Here is a 23,310-nt window from a genome sequence, read left to right on the forward strand (position 1 = left end):
CGCGACAGCTCTTAACATAAGTTTGGGCGGTAAATGCAGTGTCATTTCTGAACGATCAAATAATCTATTTTCAGCAATTTTTAAATTGTAAGATTTCTTTGTAATTTCTCAAAACAACGCTTTCACAAGAGAAGTAAATAAGGTTATCATAAACAAACCACTCACTCATGCATGTCATGTAATATCAAATGTTAAATATATTTACGTAGATGTCGTCTTGGAAACGGAAGAATATTTTCTTGTTTGGTAACGGGATAGTAAAAAAAAACCCCTACTTTTTCTTAGTTACATTACCTCAATATTAACGATCACGACCCCCGCCAAACGCCGTGAACCAGAGGGTTCAACGTGTGTTAACAACCCTTTATTAACCCTCTATTCACGGGTGGGAAGATGGGAACCCCGATCTTTCGACTCTTTAGAGTCGTTTTCAGGTCAGTGCATCAATTAATATTGTTTGCTCATTCTGGATCATATTTTTTGACGTGTCCGCACATAGTGTTATGATAGTATCCTCTCTGGATGCTAGCAGCATCTTATGTCTGGCGCAATAATTTTTTTTCCGCGGGTAAAATCTTCATTAAGCTTATTATTTATTTATTAAAAATAAAAATAACTTTGTTTACATTACATTTATTTATATACATCTTCTACATGTTGCGTGAACGATGTTCACATCATCAGGATTATTTTTTTTTAAATTTGAAATACATACATATGAAAAATTTACACAAAAAACATATGGTTCTAAAAACTAATTACAATAAAATATTTTTAATATACATACACAGTAGTGCCATTACACAGCTAAAGAAAAGAAAGAAAGTTTTAATTTATAAAGTAAGAAATAAACAAATTTATCTATCATTTATATAATTTATATTTATACTTAGTGTACATTTAATCCCGATGATGTGAACATCGTTAACCTTACATGTAGAAGGTGTATATAAATAAAAGTGATTTCAACAAAGTTATTTGTATTTTTCATAAATAAAAATAAATACACGAAACAAATTTTAAAACCAGATATTTTTCTACATTAGTTTATTATTGTACTATGCCAATTCTGGACATATTCACGGTTTTTCGTTTATTCATCGTTTCCAACAAAAAAATATTTTGGACAAAAAATGTCGTTACCTCGACTTCACCATAGTTGCTTTTTCATTACATTTTAAAATTTGAAATTTATTTTTTAACTAGCGCAGAACCGTGGGATTTTATCATAAAATTGATTCTAATCAGGATTCAGATTTGCATTCACAATTTTTCACATAACATTGTCAAATTGGGGCCTGAGGACGGGTTCAAAATACCAAATAATACTGATAAAAATACCTATAATGTATCAATAAATAAATAAAGTTTAAAGTATTCATAAAAAAGTAATTGCCTTTCATAAGACGATCACAAGTTTAATTTTTTAAGCTTGAAAAATTATTACATCTATTAACAATTTAAACAATGAAAACTCATTTAACATATAGATTGTTTTTTTAAAATTGTTGCCTGCTTTATCATTTATCATCGGTTCCAAGATAATTCCAATTTTGAAAATCGAAGTAAATTTCTTTTTTTATTGTTGCCAAGTTTAATTTGTAGAACTTCATATCAATTGAAAGTTTTTCTTTTATGTGTTCAATAATATTATTATAATAATTAAAATAAAATAACTTTGTTAGAATACCACTTTATTGTACATATTTATAACCGACCGGTTTCAGTTCAACCCGAACCTTCATCAGGGTCAATAAAAACATATTAAATTAATTACAGAGGTGTATGGGTACTTATATTTATTCTTAGGAACTGAAACCGGTTGGTTATAAATATATACAATAAAGTGGTATTCAAACAAAGTTATTTTATTTTAATTATTATAATTATGTATACCCACAAAGTGTTTGCTACTAATGAGAAAATAATATTATTGTTCAATTTACAATTTTTTGGCGGTTTATAATAAATTCTGTTGCTTAATTATTATAACGTATTACAACTTTTTCGCTTTCTGAATGCAGTTTGATAATTGAACCCCAGTTACATATGGACATAAAGACCCGGCATCGAAATTATAATTTAATAGCTTTTGTTGGCGTTATTACAACAAAACGAATTGTGATTTTTTTTACTTTCTATTTTTATTATTTATACCCGCTAAACTGCCAAAGCAGTTTGTCAGCATGTATCGTAATAATATTGAAATAATTATCATTAAATTCAATGATCGAGGGCCTTGATGTGGTAAGTATCATTGTTTACGTAGTGTAGTTTGAACAAGGCATCGTAATTGTGGTTACTATGCGAATGGATAATTGAATCTTATGATGCGGTATCGATAACCAATTGTTTTATTGACTTTTTGGTCGATTTGTAACAATATGTTTTTACCAATTTATTATCACCTATTATTACTGGTAAAAATAATCGCTCATCGAAGAAAAGTTTTAATTATTTAGTTGGATAACTACAAAATAACATTTGTAAAATTATGAATTGTTTTGTTCCCAGTTTCCCAATATCAGGGGGAGGTTCTGATGCTCTCCAAGATAACCCGATCCGAGATGGGTGCCTACCTTTGTATAGCCAGCAATGGAGTCCCCCCTTCAGTTAGCAAGAGGATTATGGTCAGCGTGCACTGTAAGTTCTCTGACTAATACAACACATAAGTGTAAATTATTTGTTAAGCTGTTCATATTGTCCCTACTGCTAATATTTGTTTGGTGTTCGTAGATTCAGGTGATGAGAATATTATATATCGTCATACATTATGCAGCACAGAATAAACTTGCTTTATGTACGTAACTTACCTATTTTTTTTTAACTGATACAATTTTGCATATAAAATAACTTTTAGGTACTCTCTGATCTTTGACAACAAAATTCTCTTGAAAAATTTTATCGCTTGTCTTATACTTATATGATAACCGAAAAAAGTGAACGAAAAACGACGAAAAGAAAAGAGACGTTTGATATTAGGTTCTTCGTCTTATGCACAAATGGCCCACAGTAGATTATCGCCTACTATTTATTTATTTATTATCCGCCTTTTTAACACGAGCATTTGCTCAAAAAAAAGTGTATCGAGATGTACTTTAATGTATTAAAAAGAAAACAAACTTAATGTAATGCAATAACATGTAATTGTAAATTTAATATTAAATAAAGAAAATTTGAAAAAAAAAATATGCATTTCGGGAAATCGACAGATTACACTTTTTCAGTTTGTATATGCATATGTGTAGTATAATATAAAATAAATTATGGATAAATAATAAAAAATAACCCGGGCACCCCCTGCTAAGAAACCAAACTTTCGAATTTGGCGTGACTAGTGGCAGAGGAAATGGTTATCCAATAAATAATTCCCGGTGCGGCGGTACCCGTTTCCGCCTCCCAAATTGAAATTTCATGTGACAAGACATAATATAATAAACATATTATCACACTAGACATAAGTGTATTTAGGTTACTACAATCACCAATTTCTTAAATTTTAAAATAAAATAATAAAAAAAATTAACTTAAAAATAAATTTAAAAAATACCACATAAGAATATGACAAATAAAAAATTTTGCAATCTATTATTCAATATGTATGAACCGACTGTGTTTTATGATAGATACAATTTATCACTATCTCCGACGAACATAAATAAACAGGAATGATTTTTCGCGAAAATGTTTTTATCTGACGGATATCTTCTTTTGTAGAACTTTTGTTTGGTAAATGGCAGGGGAACATTTAAAATTACGAACAAACGACTTATTGCACCTTCATCTGTTAGAAAGTAATAATTGACTCACCGAATTACGACCAAGTTACGAACAAAATCTAGCACGGACGATCGATAAAGCCTTATATCAATACGATATTGACTAAATTCGTCATCTATGGTCAGATACCGATATTTTCGAGCACAGTCAACAATTGATAAGAAATGTTCCGACGGCCGACAGACAAATTTTAGCGCGGCCTCTACAGTATTTGATAATAATAATTATATTTCAATTCCAGGATGTGAGGAGGTTAGCGCAATCCCACACTTCCCATAAAGATATACATATTTTTGTACAATAGATTTGCGAAAATGCAGAATAAATAAATAAACGGTCTTGAATGAGCTTGGGCCCAGCGCTCACTCAGGAGTGGCGCTTGGTGCTAAGAAAAGCTTCGGTTAACTATTAAACAACACATTTTTTTAATAATGTTCGTGGTGCCAAATTACTGGTTTATTAATGAACGGAACTAGCAAAGCTCTAAGAATTGAAAGAAGTCGTACACCCGTCTAGTTGAATTCGTTCACAAAACTAGTTGTGAATATGGATCTCGTTAACAATTAATCAATGTTTTTATCTAACTGTATGACGTTTGACTTTTCGGATTGTAAATTCATAGATATTTTTTTTTAAATACAGACAGATATTCCCGAGTTACGAATAATTTGTCAATATTTAAAAATCTTCTGCTACCACCACAGTAAGCGAAAGGTATTGCTTTTGTTGTTACTTAACTCAGCCACCGACTAGTCAATAATATCTCCAGTGTTTTGAACGTTTGTCAATTTCTTATTTATTGCGTTAACAGTATCGATGTGGCCATCTACAGCGCAACCGTGCATAGTAAATCTAATTCACTGTGCTAGTAGACCCCCTGAGTACCTAACTAAATCCTTTTTTTAAATATAATAAATCTGTAATTTTTAAAATTCACGGAACTTTCAAAAAATGATGAGTACAATCATTTAAAGAACATTTTTTTATATAAACATGACTGTAACCGTGCACTAAATGCATTTGCAACGTCAAGCTAAGCCTTATTGTTACTTATTGCATTCGCTGAAGGTTCCTAACAAGCCGCCGGATGGCGTCCTCACCATTCTGTCGATGACATGACATGCAATTTAAGATTATTTTCCAGTCCATCCTGTTATCCAAGTTCCCAACCAACTTGTGGGGGCCCCTCTGGGAACTGACGTCACTCTGGAGTGCTACGTGGAGGCTTCGCCGAAAAGCATCAACTACTGGCTGAGGGATAATAGTGAGTATTAATTTTATAGAATATTTTACTAAACCACTGTTCTTTATAAATATCAGAAAAAAGGAGGACAAAATATCTATATGTTGATGAATACATTTTCTACGATGATTTAAAATATGCCATTTCCCGATTTGCCGCCAAAGCTATATGTTCGTGGGCGGTGCATTTGTGACGTCACACTAGCCAACGAATGTAGCTACAAAAATATTATTTGTAGATTTACTTCGTTAGGTATTTTGTTCTATACCCACGTACATTGACGTAAGCGAACACCTATCTCAACGACAAAATGGAATTTAGATCTACGTCATGATCACAGACAAATATAGTAACCATTTTGTAATGTACATAATATATCAAAATAACATTTTGTAAAAAATGAATGGTCGTGAACTAGATGAAAATTTATCATGCATGTATATTAATTTTACAATGTGTACCACGAAAAAACAAAAATTTTCAAAAAATATTAGTTAAATTGTATTAAATTTGATTCGGAATCAAACTCGATCACTGCTTAGTTAGCTTGAGTTAGGCCTCCCTAGCCTTTCTCACAGTGACGGATAAGAGAATCGATACGGTACGAGTTAATCTACTAGAACTAATTTGTTGTTAGACCATGTCTTCGTTACGGATATTGCTAAACAAATTGTAAACCTAACTTAAACGGGAAAGAGGAGAAAATGCACAATGTAATTAGTGCCTTTTGCTTTTGTCTGGCAACTAGAAAATAACTACCAAGATTACCACAGCGCCCTTAAGGTGATTTTTTAATAAAAAACCGCGCTCTACAAAGCCTTCAAATATTATTACTCTTATGATCAACAGAGATGAAACGATGATCTTCAGATGAGCGGAGGGATACAATGTTAGAATGCCACCAGTAAATACTGACACAAAAAAAATGTGAATGAGAAGAAGATACATTATAAAGGAACTTTTGACATACCACTGAAACTAACCATTTGCTTTTCCTCATAAGAAAGAGAAAAAAAAGTAGTTAGCAGTAGCAACTGCGTTCTGAAGGGCATGAGGACCATGCCTTATTTTTTCGGTCTACGGTATCGGTCATATTTTATGTCACAACAATCGTAGGGGCCATTCTGCGACTTCTATTTAATGTCATGCCTGCGACATATAATCACTTACTTTTATACAAACCTCTCGACCGGAGAACATTTAAATATTTTAAGAAAATTTGCACAATTTTCCTTGGTTTATGTACAATGCACTTCGATACAATTGGCATCTTATATCGTATTTCATTGTTTCCAGTTAAATAATTCTGGTGCATGAACAGTGAATATTCTCGTACCAATAATATATCACGATGGTGTTGACCATCGTCCACCCACATTCATGAGTTCTCCAACCCAGTGCATTATGAACAAATAATAATAATGGGTGTTAGCTTTCGAAAACCATCATATTGTTATGGGGGCATTGCTTCCACTTAAACCGATGGTATTAGTTTCTATTGTCTGAGTGTTTGTAGTGAAATATATGATATGGGTAGGGTAAGTACCATTGATGTCACTAGCCCTGTCTAGTTAAATTCATTTTAAAAATAACGCCAAGTAGCGTACGTTACAAATATGGAGATGAACTTAACAACCTAACTCTGTTTAAACTCCTTGTACAAACGTTCAACGTAAGCGAAACCACGGAGAATTTGTTGTCAGAGGTGTTGTAATATGGACATAATTCAAATTTAAATATTTGGAACTGGGTTATTTTTGAGATTGAAAAAATGAACTTGCCCAGCATAGCTGACAAGCAATATAGTTTACTCTTGGCCCACAAAAGGTAAAACGCAATGCACAGTGCCCATTTCGTATTGCGACACAATGCGTGGGTCTTTTCAAAAATGTGCTCGTGAACCAAACCAAAATTGTGTTGGGGTTATTTTTAAATGAATATGCCGTGTCTAGTCTAATTTAGTCTACGGTAAGTACCATTTTATTTTCATAATAAGCCAAAGAATTGATTGACATGAACTAAAGCAAATAATCTTTTATCCCATGATAATAATGATAATTGTAAAATTCGTATAGTGCCGTTTTTTATGAAAACTCTTCAAATCATATAATCGTGCCAAGTAAGTAAGTAGGTATGCATAACAATTTTACTACAATTCTTAGTTTTAAGAAAGTATTTATTTAATTTCGGCTTTATAAAGTTTTACATTTTCTCAAATTGTTGAACAAGATCACTAGTATCACGACCACAAGACTTTAAAATCTGAACGAATTTGGGAGTAATTTTGTACGCATATTTTAAATTTGTTACGTTGGTATAAACTTATACATCTTAATATTCGAAAATCAATGTGAAATGTCTATTGTAGTCAAATCATTTTCGTCTGAAGCTCCATTTGAAACGTTATTTAAATTAATTTAATCCAAAATAATTGCTCATGTGTTTGGTAAAAATATATTCGTGTAAATAAAAAAACTTTGGTGGTCATTAATATTCCATTTCAATGTTTTTATTTTAACATTATTTATAAACATCTTGTTTGTGTATCAAGGGTATTTTTGTTTGTGAATTGTTTGAAATCCGATAGTTCAAGCATTAAATTTAGAGAGTCAAATTTGTTATTTCCATTTTGCATTTATATTTTCAGCAAAAAAGCAGGTCTTGTTTACAAAATATAATAATCAACGTTATGTTTAAACGAAGAAAGTATTTGAACCACAAACTGAGTCGTAACTTTTAAATGATTTCAGGATTGCAATACATTTCACTTAGAAGTTGACTGTTTTCCGTTGATATGGTGATTAGAATAAAAAAAACTTCGCCGTGGGAAGATCCCCTTTAAGTAGATTTTTTTAAGCTTTTCACATTTTAAAATACAGATAACTCTTAATCTAAAGTGCGTATTCTTAAACGCGTGGAAACTTTTGACACGTTTGTTGCCCGAAGCTTTCCCGGATGTGAAGTTCTGACTCAGACTGTCGGATTGCTGATTTTCAACCCTTTATCCAGTTTATTTTACGAGCGCTTTAAAATATGAATGATGACTACAGAAAACTTTCTCAAAAACAAAAATGTCAAAAAATACACGAATTTAATTTTTTTTGAAGTGTCAAGTTGACACTCAGTGGTTGGCTTTACGGGCCTTTATTTAAAATATAATCCTTTGGGACAAGTAATTTCAAGTTTCATTCTCTGTATATTCAGAATCATTGTCTGTTTCGCGTCAAGTTATTTCAACTTGAGAAAAAACGCTTTCATAAAGTTTCTCCGCGTGAATCTATTTAAAATTATCAGCCCAGTTGAATTCCCGTTTCCATCCCGCGGGCCAATCAATTACCATTTCGCCTTTACCTGGAACAGTAATTATTAAGTGCGAAGGTGGTTCGGGGATGTTAGAAGTTCCCCTATTTAAATATTTATCGAAAGCTCGCGCGGTCGCATCTGGCGCGAAGCTTTCAAACACGGCTTTTGGCGCCAACATCCAGCGGAGATTTGGCTCTGGTTCTCCGCCCGAATAGCATATGCCCTGCCCTGCCTTGCCCTGCCCTGCCCTGCCCTGCCCTACCGACTGCCGACTGCCAACATAGCAGCAGGCTGTTTGATCCAAACAAGTCTACTCCCTAATTCCGATGGGATTGTCACCTAAATTTGCAAGTTTGAGAGAAGCGACTCGGTTACGGCGGCTCACGGTATAATGGCTCAAAGGATCGATATCAAATATATCACACAAGGTAAACTTCAGGATGGAATTTAGGAAAGTTATTGCTAACGCTGTATTGTGTTGTTTCTTGAACATTTAGATTATTCTCAGTGAACTTAAATTACTATTATCTATTTAATGTCGGTTCACAGATGTTCAGTATCCCATTAGGTTACCGTACGCAAGTTTTCCTGGTAAAGAACATAATCAAAAATTGTTAAAGCATTTCTGTCCATTAATTCGTAGAATTTGGTTGTGAGATTGATTCAGTACGTTTGTATAAAACGAATTGTTTAATGAAAGTTTTTACTAATCTATCATATTACTTTACTCATTTATCACTTGTTCTGATGAATCTAAATATTCAGAGAAACTTAACTGAAGAACCAAAAAGTGATTCATGTATGAAACTAGAGGCAGTTTTTCGATCTAAAGCCAAGCTTATTTATTAATATATTTTATCCTTACAGTGTTTACTTTGTGTATTTTCATCAATTTAGCAAGTTTTATTACAACCACTATTTATATCCTCTTCGTTGCAAATTAATAATGAGGTTTTTTTTGTTGTTTGTTTTTGAGGTGTTATGCCGTGTTGCGCTAACTCCTTCTTTAGCCGACGTTTCGGACAGCGTTGCAGTGTCCATCATCAAGATGTCACATCTTCGGATCTACCGGATCTGCCCTGATGATGGACACTGCAACGCTGTCCGAAACGCCGGCTAAAGAAGGAGTTAGCGCAACACGGCATAACACCCCAAAAACAAACAACAAAAATGCTTTTGCCCGTGAGAATATAAAAACTTACCTAGTAATGAGGTGTCCTAAAATGAACGCATTTCGTTTATTTTGATTTGTAACATTAAACAAATTTAATCATTCCGTTTAATGTATGTCCCCTAATAACTCTTTATATGTATTTCAAGAATTCTTTGGGTGATTGATGTCTTGCAAGCAAATTTCCATCCAACGTTGTGATACATTCAGCTTTTGAACATTTTTACTATCCACGTTTCATACACAACCACATAAGTACAAAATACTTTATAATACAAACTCATTCTCTTCAATAATTATAATTTGTGTAAATTTTGTTAATTCCGTGTCAAAACATGTATAAAGGGTGACTTGTTGTGTGAAAGTTCAAACTCATAAAAGCACAGATCTCCAGTTTTGCTTTGCGTAAAGAACCCTAAAAACTTTTGGTTGATTTGCTCTATTCGGATAACGTCAATGAGGATATTTATTCTTGACCAAAAAGCAGTAGTTTACTTAAGATTTTAGGAAACCTACTCGTATTTCCTTGTTTGGTCAGCTTATAAAATTCATTTTGAGGGTCATTAGGAACATGCTGAAAATATCTGTTTGTAATGTATAAGTCATCTTATCAAAGTAATGCAAATATTCTACGTCAATCGTTTGTTATGTCTACAAACATGGGTTCAAATCGTATTCGAATGTCATGTTTAGATAACTCGTAATATAACTTCAGGGTGTATTCCCATCAATTGATAATAATGTAAATGCACCCTCGCACGATAAATATTCCTTAAAAGCGAGTGTACGCCGAACATATTCTAATATTACAAAGGTTCCCGTTAATGGAAAAATAAAGTAACCGAACCAGAATACCCGGCTTGATAATTTCCAGGGAAATAATGGAGAGAAGTCGTAAATGTTAAATGCAAGAAAATGAGAAAATAAATAGGGCCATTGATCATAGAATTCAGTTTATAAAGCAAATAGCTGCCAGCGTTCGGCTGCGAATAGACGTGTCACTTATGATAACAGAGCTAGAGAGAACATGTTCAGTACCTAACCGTTTAGGTAAATTACTATTAAAAACCTTGCTATTTAAATGACGTACATTTAAATTGCGACATTTTTTTACAAATCTAAAATATTTGTTTTATCATTAGAAAGTTAAAAATACATCCCAACAGTTAAATCTCGCTAACGAAGGAATTCCTTAATATTATTAGGAGGTTGGCGTTATTTCCAACAGTTGATAATCGCTATAACTATGGCGGCATTCTCATTTTGTTGTCAACGCCCAGTACACAGTTAACAATTTAAAGTGTACGGGGAAAAATATTTTTTATGACAATAAGAACAAAAATAAGAAATAAGAAAAAATTAACATTCCCATACAATATTTCTCTTCTGCATTTTCGTCGTACTAAGTCGAAATAAATTTTATTTCATCATTCTACTGCCTCCCAACAGTTTACTTAATCGGAACGTGTCACTTGGTTGTGTTTTGCCCGTGCGGATCGCACGATAGCAGAACCGGAAAAATGTGTCATAAAAAGGCTTTTTTACAACGCGTTTAATTTCTCAATACCGCGAGAAAACACAAGCACATTTTTATGGAAATTTTATGAATATAATGTCATAATATTTCTACGGTATCTTTGTTGCACTGCTATACCAAGATTTTCTTTGTTGCGACTGAATGTAGGACTTGATATCATCATTTCCATGGCAATCGCGAATTATTCAAACAAAGGAGTTATTCAAGAGAGTCCCTCCATAGTTTTTTTTTAAATTTAGTTTACTCATCTTAGTTGTTGTAAATAAATTATTACTATATACGACAATTTATTATAGGCAAGCTTTTTGCCTGGTGGCAATTTATATCGATCAACTCGTGGAGATGTCTGCTAACCAATCTTTGCTTACAAGTCATTTTGCAATTTTTCTTTTATGCCGTACAGCCCTATCGCCTGGAGTCTGTGGGTCTACATTGAAGCTGGTGCGGACAATGAACAGTGCGAGAAGTAGAGGAGGAAGGGAGAAGAAGTAAAAAAAAATTGAGAAGTAGCTAACTATTTAAATTTGTCTTCTACTATGACGATTTTTCTATCGAGATAGAAGCAAATAATATGCCTACTTTGTCCCGCTTAAAAATCTGAAACTATTTTTATTAATATGGATTTTGCCAGGGAATTAAACTTCATTATTTTTTTACCGATCCTGAATCAACTACAAGTCTTACAAATAGTAGTTATTGTATAAGTTTGATGTATCGTGTTGTTAATAGATTGAAAAAACTGTATAATAAAAGTTAAATAAATAGAAACTAGATTGCAGGTACAATCAGAAACACACTGCCAGTTTCAACCAACAATAAATAATATTATCAAAAGCTTCGACAAATTGCATCAAGTTGTTGCAAAATATTCCGCGAAAGCTTTTAATGGAGTCTCGCCTCTACGCCATATTTCCTTAGAAATACGAGATCGTGCCAAATAGAAAATAAAAACGTTCGGAGTTATTACGGAAAGTAAATGCAAAACCGAGTACGAATACGGGCTAGTCATACCCTCACAAGAGGCTACATGAGAAACACTATATACCTACATTATTAATCACCCAGACGTCAGAGGAGATTTCATAACATGCTACACGTAATCTATCAAGTACAAATAGATTGCCTTTTCTATAAGGTCCACAAACTCACCAGTTTATATTTTATAAGGGGAGACCTGACGTACATGCATGCAAATTAGCCTGCGTCGCTCTCCAGAAAGAGAAAAAAATGCCTTATTTTAAAACGGGTGACGTCTCAAATGTTGCGTATGATCTTTAGATATTCGAAAAGGTAAAAATAAATTCAATTAGTTTTCATTATTTGCTCGCTAAAACGGGTTGAAGTTTTGAAAAACATGAGATTTCGTTATTTGAGAAAAAAATTAAATAATGCATCTATTTTCATATTTCTTAGCAAACTTACAATATAACAAAACCACACTTTAAATAGTTTTTGAAATATACGTGATCTATTTGATAAAATTGTAAAAGGGAAAAACCACACGATCTCTGGATAAAATCAAAATATTCAACAATAACGTACACCAATATTTTTGAATAAAATACAATAAATAAAAAATAAAGAATACGTTAAATTCAATGTTATCGTAGTATAAAGACAGTTATTACTTTAAATCTTGCTTAGCCTTTAAATTCGGCATTATATTTATAAAATGTAGTTTGGCGCAAATATAATAATCTTCTTCTGTAGCTGGCTATAATGCCAGAAGATGCGTCGGTAGTCAACTACGGACATCTCAGGTGTGGCAAAGAAATGTAGGTAAACGGAATCTTTTAACATTTACTTTTTTATATAATTTTAACAATTCAGTCGTCTTTATACTGTTCAGAAGTGGAGGATGTGTCAGAATGACATGTGTGGCCTGTCAGTCAATTAATTCAATGCATTTATTGCAGTTGAAATTTATTTTCGGAATGACGAACTCTCATAAATTTTGAAGGATTCCACCTTGTGATCCTTCTGCATAGCTTTGCTCTCTTATGAACTTTTTTCATCGTTTAACATTAATAGAATAATGCTCTCTGAGTGTACAAAATACGCATTCATTTGTATCGACAACTGTTTTCAATTCTGCTGAAAAATATTTGTATTTAAGTATTTAAGTGCTTAACGTTTTCAGAGAGTACGGACGCAATCTACAAAATAAATATTTCACTATATGGTTAACCATCTTAGATATTATAATAACTTAATAAAGGTGGCCCAAATCTGCAAATTTTGTATTGGCCTTTCGTTATAAAATACAATCTTAAAATCATCTTTGCAGTTTTTAGCCACCTGGCATGAGAAATTTTCCCTGGTTGTCAAATCTGCAGTTTTCACACCGATTGACCCAGCCAGATATATATTCTGTAAACAATCTTGGTCTTTGCTTTATTTTACCGTTAAATTTAATGGAATGGATGGTCGAATTAGAACAAACCCTATAAATTCCACAATTATTGAATTTCTTACAATAATCGGTCCCGAGAAAGCAACATGTCCGCTAGTCGGTCCATCTAAAGAAGACACTAGAAATGCAGATGGCAGATAAACCATTGCAGTGGCCTCCCGAGTCTCTTTACCACCCTTGAAATAATTTTATTTTTCCAGCTGGTGTTTGCAGCTTACACCACAACCCACCGCAACGAGTTTCACAATTTGCCGATTTTCATAATTCAAAAGGGAACACACAGCCTTTTCACTGTCTTTAGAAGTCCCAGATGATATCGTAGTGTGTCCGAGATACACTGATCCTGGCTCCTGCACGAGCGTTTTATGTTTTCCATATGACAAACATGTCTATCATCATTATAGCGGCAGGACGAGGAGGTGGTGGAGCACAGGAGAAGGAAGGAGAGATGATTATTTGAGACTTCTTATATCAATTTAAACCCTACAAGTTGAAATTAAATTAAACTGGGAGTGGTGACAGAATAAGTTTTTATGAATTTTTACAGATGTTTGTAAATTTCAGATTTATTATGATACTACTTTGTATTTATGTTTTTGAAAAAATGTGTTTGAATTTGACAACTAAACACGGTTTTAAATAGTTATCAAACATTAAAAGTAAAATTGTTGTGAATAACAAATTAATTAAAATAATTTAATAATATATATTTTTGGATTGTTAATTTTTTTCAAGGCATTTTAGCGAGCTTATAACATCAAAAAAAATTAATTGCAATTCTAATTTTCTTTGCAAGACGCAACTTTTGAGATATCATGCGTTTCTAATTTCTGATGTTGAAAAAATTGGCACACTCCAATGCAAATGCACTTTTTGAACTTATAATAAATAAAACGTACAAAAACATTGATTATAAAAAATAAAAATTAAAAAAATACCACAGAGCCATACAAAGTATTAAAAAATATGAAGTCATAGATTAATTCAATTAAGATCCTGAACCGAGTATTTTTGGTTTTTGATATTGTTACAGCTGTTTCGGCTTTTAAGGCCATTTTCAAACTGTGGTTTTAGCCATGTTTAGACGACTTATTTATATGATTCTATTTTACCCCCTCCCAATTTAAAATGATTTATTACCGGTAAAACCGATTTACTGATAAAATAATTGTGACAATAGCTTTCATATTCTGTGGAGGTAAGTCTGTTTTCCCCACATTAATGTCATCTTAATTGTTTAATAATGATGTAGCAGTTATTAATTAATTTAAACGTGGCTATAACAACAATTTGAAAATGGCCTTGAAAGCCGAAACAGCTGTAACAATAAAAAATACCAAAAAATACTTGCTGAACTTGATTTTAATTAAATATTAAAAAAAAAATTAATGGAGTATTCAGTGGATTAGAAAAGATCAATCCCTCTTTTCTAAGTACAGTATTTTCAAAATTTAATCATCATCACATTAAAGTTCCTATTAAAATAAAACGATCTAAGTGTTTTTATCGCATATTATCAATGAATAAAGTAAACTTGAAGATAATCTGCTATTTTATGTTCTCATAGATCGCTGGGTGTTTATGAATGCAGGTAAAATCCACTTTGTAAAATTTTATCTTCAAGGTATTACAAGAATACAAAAGTTCAAGTAATTATATTGCTTATTTTAAAAAAAAAACAAAACAGTTGTGGCTCCTTCCACCATGCTTTTATTCTCTGACTGCACAATTATTAATCTTTTCCGATATCTTTGTATTTGCAAGTGGGATTAACTTTCCGCCCATTGCTTTACAAACTTTCCAGCGCTTAAAAAGTTCTCCTTTAAAAAAATCTGATAATTCTTTTACAGACTAGAATAAATTCCGCAGAAACAGGGCTGGAACTATAATAAATCCAAGGAGAATTGAAGATGGAATACGTTTTTTCGTAGCTTTGACGCAGTATGATGGATTTGCGTAGGATATATAACAAACGGTAACATATTATTTTGTAAAGAAATAATTTGGTCGGTGAATATCAAATTTTCAACGAGAGATACATTTTTCAATACGTACTCAAACGACCATTTTTGTAAAACCGCGATAAAAAGAAATTCAAATATTTTTAATTTACATCAATTTTCGAATATTGATCAGTGTTATGAAACAATGTATGCAATTATTATGTTCAGTAATAAACATCACTTTATAGGTGTTGAACTTTTTCATACATTACGATGATTCTATCGATTTGCCAAAGATATTGTATTATGAATTGACTGAATTATGAAGTACTATGACGTCTCAATTTTGGAAATGTTATAAAGCTATAGAAAGTGGGGAGTAGTTGGATGTGTAGACAAATATGGTTGGAGGAAATTTCTGGCTTTTCAGATCAGATCAGATAGGCGGGTAAATAACGAGTGTAAACTAAAACATTTGATTTGTCTACGCTGGATTTGAACATGTGATTCTGCGAGCTTCTCGCTCTATCACGAAAAAACACTTGATAGTACCAAAAGTCCTGTATAAACTTTAAATCTCTTTATTTAAACGAAGTTGAAACAATCTAGTATCGAAAAGCCCCTTCACAATATATTCACACGTTTAAGGGCTATTGACATAATATAATTATAATATAAGAGGGTATGACAATATTCCTTGTGGCACACCTGCCAAATTCCAGAAAAGTCAATGAATTATATTACAATGTAGAAAATGTAATAATTTTTCTATTGATTACTTAGTAGTATGTAAATTTAAAATATTTAAGCATTTTGAAACTTCACAGTGATTTACCACTAGTAATAAATGAAAATAAAATTTTGAATTATAATAGTGTCTATTTTAACGTTTCAATGGGAAATCTGTTGTACATATGTTCATCCAAGTAAGAACTCTAAATGGTGAGTTCTGACACCATGCAATTTGAAAAAAAATTCTCAATAATTTACAATTTTACGTAATTTTCAGCTCGCAACGGCACTTCGATCATGAGATATGGAGCTTTGATATATTCATTAAAATAAAATTAAAAAAACGCTTTATTGCTTATGTTTGAAAAGTGGTGTTCATACTCAAGCAAACCGGTAATAACTACTAGAATGCAAATAAATTCGTATTTGAATTAAGCGAAGGCATTTAAAGGTAACTAATATTGCTAATCAATTATTTATTTTCAATTAAATATGAAATGGAAGACGATACAAAAAAAAAGATCGCGATTGAAACTCAAACTAGAAAATCTATTTTATCCTGGAGTGTATTTGTGTCTCTGCCAAATGAGCTACCAAAACATTTTTTAAATTATTTTTTCGATTACCCATCTTATTATTAGTACGCAAAGTTCTACATAGATAGTATCATGTATGCCACTATTAATTTGTATTTACGCAAGACATATTGTGAAGTTTTCACAAAAAAGAAAACTTCACAATTAAAAATTGAAAAAAATAATTTATTGCCCAAAAATACAGAGTACAAAGGGTATAGCTTATAGGGTACATCCTATTTCTTCCAGCTAACCCAAAAATACACATTATATTACATAAACCAACAATTAAATGTTAACGAATGTATGTAAACAAAAAATAAAAAAACAGAGGTTTAATTTATGTAAGTTATTCATTTAAGGTGTAGTGACATTTGTTTAAAATAAATGTTTTTAGTGATGATTTAAATTGAAGTATGTCGGTTATTTGTTTGATGCTACGTGGAAGGTTGTTATATACTTTATTGGTCATGTAGTGTGGTCCTTTTTGAATTATAGTTTTGTTTGCTTTTGGAATTAATAAGTTTTCTGTGAACCTTGTAGCGTGTTTATGTGTTGAGTTTTTTTGTGGAAACTTTTCTGGAGAACTAACAGTCATTATTTTATTTTTTATATATACAATAATATTATTATTGGGTTTATAAAAACAGTTTATTTTTAAACAAGTTCTGCTGTGTAATTATTATTACGCGTGACAGCTGTTTCGCCCTCTGAAGGCATTATCATTGATAATGCCTTCAGAGGGCGAAACAGCTGTCACGCGTAATAATAATTACACAGCAGAACTTGTTTAAAAATAAACTGTTTTTATAAACCCAATAATAATATTATTGTATATATAAAAAATAAAAAAATAAAATGGAGTTCTACAAATTAAACTTAATAACAATAAATAACAGTCATTACTCCATTATGTATATGTCCGTCACTGTTAGAAGTTTGAGATTTTTAAAAATTGGTTTTCATGAATCCCAGTGATCAGGGTTTGTAATTTTTCGTAGGCACCTCTTTTGGATGATAAAAACATCTCTGGCGTTTACTGAGTTTCCTCAAAAAACTATTCCAATACTCGTATAGTTTTTTTTTATGGCATCATTTTAATTAAATAAAAACATTTTTCTTTGTATTTTTTTAGTTTACTAAAGGAAGTAAACAGTTGGTTATATATTTAAATTAACTTTACATTTTAAATGTAGAATTTAAAATAAACTAGTAAAAAAATAAACTAAAAATTACTATTTTTATAACGTTTAATAAGATAATGATAATTTGCATACCAGATGAGTTTTCAAGACTTAATGTAATGAATAGTGTATTCCTTAGATGAGATGGTGATATCTTCGAGCAAGTACGTGGTGCACAATTCGGCTAAGTCGATGTTCGAGTCCAAGATGACGCTGACGGTGCGCCGCCTGCAGGCGATAGATGTGGGCGGGTACCGCTGCATCGCCAAGAACTCCCTCGGGGAGGTGGAAAGCAACATTCGTCTTTATGGTGAGAATCTGCTTTCTTTCACTTACTTATTTTTAATCTTAATAGTTCTGTAAATAGTTGAAAATACTTCATGTTATTTTTTTATTAAATTTTATTTGAGACACAAGCAGACATTTAAATACATTCTTGTGGGTAGTATAAATTAAATTTACATACAAATATAAATTTCCTTAGACTAATGTGTCTGCAGCAATCACAGAAGCAAACACAACAATATCAGTATTTTTTATTCAAAGCTTAAAATTACGAAAATTAAAAGACAAAATAATTTTAAAAATATGTTAAAATTAGGTAGGTATATAAAAGAAAATATCAAACCATCAAAAATCAACAAACAATATTTTGGTTTTTTTTTTCTAGGTACAGAAATCGTGGAGATATCTCTTGAAACAAAGTTATGTTGCTTTCGAAAATATCTATGCTAGGATGTGTTTTAGCTAGACCGTTGTATCATCGAGAGATTCTAAACATAGGATTAAAATATCCATTGTTATTGGCAAAAATTTCGGTCCAAAATATGTTAAGGTTTCTAGTGAATTTGGGCCTGGCGTTTAACTTGATTAGATGGATTATGTAACAATCTACTTGATTATTCACAATTTTGTAAATCATTAAGAGGTCATTTATGTTTCGTCTTTTATCTAGACTCTCTAATTTGAATAATGTTGAGTACTCTGACTTGAAATAAAAAGGTACTATCAAATACAGCTACCATCTTGACAGGATTGACCGGACATGGAACACACAAATTAACAGAGAGACAAAATGCAAAGAGCAAAACAGGACTTTGCTACCCTGAATCAATTATCACTGCAAAAAGAGAGATAAAAATAAGATGTTTCTTATTATGTTAATTCCAAATTATTTACCGCCGATACGGGAACCATTTATTGGATAACCAACACCTCTTCCATAGGTCCCTCCAAGTGGTTCACTACATTTGGTGGTTTAGCAAGGTGTGCCCGTGTTCATCGGGTGAAGTGTGTTCACGATGCGACTGCCCAACAATCAGAAGAGGCTGGTTTGGGGAGATCCTTTGACCTTTCCAACTTGTGTCTCTCTCACCCCTCTTACCTTTTTCCTTAGAACTTCCTCCGAACTCACTATCGTTCCTTTAATTTAAAAGACCCTCAATACAGCATCCCCAAAGATAACACAGGCCCTGAGAAAATTTATATTCCTCCGGGCCTTCTGTGTGTGGTTAATGTAAAAAAATTATGTTCATTTCAGATATTTGGTTTTTCCCACGCATTTCCTCATTTGATTTCATATTCTCAACAGATTTTTTTAATGGGTTTTAAAGAAGCCTCTATATGTTTCCATAAAAATTTAAATTATTGCAATAAATACTAAATATTAGTTTTGATAAATATTACATACTAAAAACCTATATGAACATCGCTTGTTGTTCAAACATCTCATCCGGTTTTGGCACAACCATGCCTTAGTCAGGAATAATTTCCCTCTAGGCCTATGTAATCTTTGAAATGTCGTGTGATGGGTCTTTTTGAGGAAAGGAAGGAGAAAAAATTCTAGGTGGGAATTGGTATGAGGGGTGGGTAGGAGTTTGTTCAGGAGTGACGGACGTATGAATCTATCACTCCCACTGCGGTGCATGGCAATGGGTCGAGGGAGTCCAGCTGGAGAGGTCAAGGGTCTCTCTCAACCAGTTATTAGAAATCCGGTCTAGAAGGACAGACGCCGGACAAACCTCAACCCCCTTGAACCCGGGCAATCCTGCTTGGTAATAAAAAAAATGTTAAATTACATTCTTCCTGGTATATTTTTTTATTTTTTATTTATTTTATATATATAATGCGACACTAAAAATAATTTATCGAACATTTCTATCTATAAACTTATCTTTATCAAATTACTTTGAACCATTCTCATTTAAATGGTATTTTGTGGTTGAGTGATTATTGTTTAAGGCCCCAAAAAAGCTAAATTTTAATAACCCTAAATTTTATCTCAATAAAGGAAAAAAATCTTTTTTTCTAGAAATACCGGGCCCCACCCGCAAATCTCTAAACTACGACAACGAAGAAACCGATTATTCCGAGAATGACTCCGGCCCCGGCAACCAGTTCGGATCGGCAGAAATCGGCGATGATGAGGACGGTGGTGACGACACCGAAGATCGTGACGTCACAATCGTCAGCAAAGGTCGCAACTTGCCTGCCCAGGGGAAGCAGGTACCAGGCACACAGAGGGGCAAGGGAGGCTCTAAGAATCACATGGATAACCACGTCAAGATTGAATCTAACAAGTGTAACGTGTTAATTGTGGATCATTTCTTCGTAGTTATGAGCTGTATGCTGTCTGGATTGTGGACAATCGCGTGAATTTTCCGTTTTTATATTATGAATATTATTTTAAATTTTGATGTTTTTTTGGCTTCACCTCAATTACAATTATTAGAAGTGCAATGGACAGCAAAATAGTTTATTGTGTAATAACTCTGAGTATCATCAGTATATCAGACCTTAATAGTTTTAAAATCGTGGAAAATTTTTCGATACATATAAAGTTGAAAGTGTTAAATAAAACAAATATCTGCAAACAGAAAGAAGAAAATAGAAGAAAATTTGTTGTGCACAGCGGAGTGAAGGGAAGCGGTTTAAAGCGCCTGTCCCTCGTGACAGGTTAAGTCTAATTGGATAACCCAGAAAATTAATATCAGGCCTGTATTAAAGAAATATACTGTCGAAATAAGAACTTTGGCCAAGTAAAACAAAAAGCAAGCTGGATATCTAAAATTAACTGTTTAATAGTAGCATTATGAAATTATGTATCTACATCTACCTGTAGGTGTTTATTATTTAATCAAGAAAAATAACTAAAAAATTCACTCGTATCTATAAAGATTCAAATGTTCTAAAACGCAAAAGAGTGTTGAAACATGAAATTCGCACAGATTTTTTTAATGATATATCTAATTTTATGCAATTACCTTCGTGTAACATTATTTCCGTTATGAGCTTCGAAATATCCATTTAAGTGTCAAAAATAAAAGGCTCATTTTTCGACAATAATCCATTGTGAAAAATGTTTCGAAATTCGGCCAAAGCCAGCTGGAAACCACTATAAATAATAAAAATTAAATTTATCTTGCCAAAAATTATTCAACCATATAATTTTGTCTTAACAAGTGAAACGTATTTTTGTAAACTACTAAAAGTTTAGCATTATTTATTTATAAGTGGTACGGTTCAGAGAGCGTTTTCCGACATCACCGTTAGCGTAACCTCCCCATAAAGCGTCACGGGGTGACGATAGCGGCGGCAGTTCAGGGAAGGTTGCGCCCTCATGTCTACTATACCCCGTACCCGGTCTCATATACCCGTGAGCAAACACTGCGGGGGAGGAAAGTGCAAAACTGTGCGGAGTATTGTGTGTTTATGGCTTTGCGATAACACCGCGAGCGATCGCTGGCTGCTCGGAGATTTTTAATGTCGCGTACTCGCGTTTTAAATATTCCACGAAGGATAATACACATTTTTTTGTGAATCTTTCCAATGTATGAAATATTTGAAAAAAGAATGAAAATGTGCTTGTTTTAAGATATATCATTGATAAATATTTTATATCCAGACTAATGATACGTATAATAATGTTACGTATATCGTTCTGTTAATGCCGATAAGTGCTTAGTTACTAGGCAGTTAAAGGTTTATAATGATATTGATGATAATGGTGGAAATGTTGCATAAATTCTATATTCTTCAAAGTGGTAGATATCTACTTGCAGTATCTCCCTGGTGAAATGGTGAAAGACATTCATCATCGAAAAGCTGCTTGAAATGGATTTAACCGTGATTGATGACCAGTTCTGAATAAAGAGGTACTTCCCAAACTTTCTCCTGCCCATCTCCATTTCCTTTCCTACTCCATTGAGCCTCACAAAACACCTAAATTATGAGTGCCATAGTATGCACCACTAGCTTCAGACTGTTGTAATACTTGTGAGGTATTCAAATTAAAAATATATGTGTTACAATGAACCCCGTTTTTAGTAAGAACGCGTTCTTGCTAGTTAGAACTAGAAAAAACGAACTAGAGAAAACGCGTTCTAACTAAAATCCTTTTTTGACTGCAACATACATATCTACATTTATGTGTAGTTACATATTTAAAAATAACAACATACTTAAAAATATATTAATTAAATAATTTTACAAAAATATTAAAAAAAAGTATTCACGGGACAAGTTTTTTTTAACACATCAATTTTAAGCATTTAATGAATAAAAAATCGTCTACAAATGCCGTACACGAGCAAAATGTGCGAAAAACACAGATACAAGGAAGATTACCCCAATAACTTAGTAGTTAGAGCAATGTTTTTCCATTGTTAGTTTTTAAAATGTTGTCAATCATATGTTGTTATCTTTGTTTTCACACAATAAAAGCAATTTTTTTCTATATACACATTGAAACTATTGATAATAGAGAAATGTGAACTCCCAAAGACGCTGTTTGTTGCATGGCAATTTGCTTTCCACTCAGTGAAACGATGTACATATTTTTTAGATAGACATGTTTTATATTTACGTAGCCATAATATTTTATAAGGATATAATACCTATAGTTATTTAATATATTTATACCTATATATATATATGATAATATGTTGTAGTGCCAATATTTTTCTTTGCTTTGAAATTACTATTATCATTTTCCAATCTGCGTATTAGTTTTGATCATTTAGTTAAGTATCAATAACTATTCCGTTAATTTAAATAGTATTATGAATTAAAAACGTTGATACCAATATATCTTCGAACTGTAAATAAATTGAAAAATATATCTTGATATATATCTGATTTTCTTGAATAGAGTTTTTCTTCTGAAATACGCGTTAAGAAAAAAAACTATTTTTCCCTAAATAAATTGTAAATAAGTAGATAGAATGATACTGTTGCTTAGTTCTAACAATAACCAATAGAAATATAAAGGAAAAATTGCAAAACTATTAAACTAAATATAAGTGACAATAATAAACTAAATCAATTATTAATATTTTACTGATGAATAATATTTCTTTGCCATAGAACATAATATTAAGATTTAAACAAAGGCAGATAATATACACGTGTCTATTTCAGAGATGTCTCAC

General features: G+C 32.2%; 1 protein-coding gene across 1 annotated transcript in view; it reads left to right on the top strand.

Moving 5' to 3' along the window:
- LOC149425136 (lachesin-like) overlaps positions 1 to 22,524 on the top strand; it is a 41,059-nt gene extending 18,535 nt beyond the window's left edge. The window contains exons 6-9 of the mRNA XM_089650974.1: positions 2,515 to 2,643; positions 4,925 to 5,044; positions 18,021 to 18,191; positions 20,193 to 22,524. Of these exons, the coding sequence (XP_089507100.1) occupies positions 2,515 to 2,643; positions 4,925 to 5,044; positions 18,021 to 18,191; positions 20,193 to 20,536 (764 nt within the window). The 3' untranslated portion in view covers positions 20,537 to 22,524. The remainder of the gene's footprint in view (positions 1 to 2,514; positions 2,644 to 4,924; positions 5,045 to 18,020; positions 18,192 to 20,192) is intronic.
- Positions 22,525 to 23,310: the final 786 nt, after the last annotated feature.

This window comes from Hesperophylax consimilis, chromosome 3 (genome assembly GCF_061612785.1).
Source record: "Hesperophylax consimilis isolate HC1 chromosome 3, BYU_Hcon_1.0, whole genome shotgun sequence".
Taxonomy (NCBI): domain Eukaryota; kingdom Metazoa; phylum Arthropoda; class Insecta; order Trichoptera; family Limnephilidae; genus Hesperophylax; species Hesperophylax consimilis.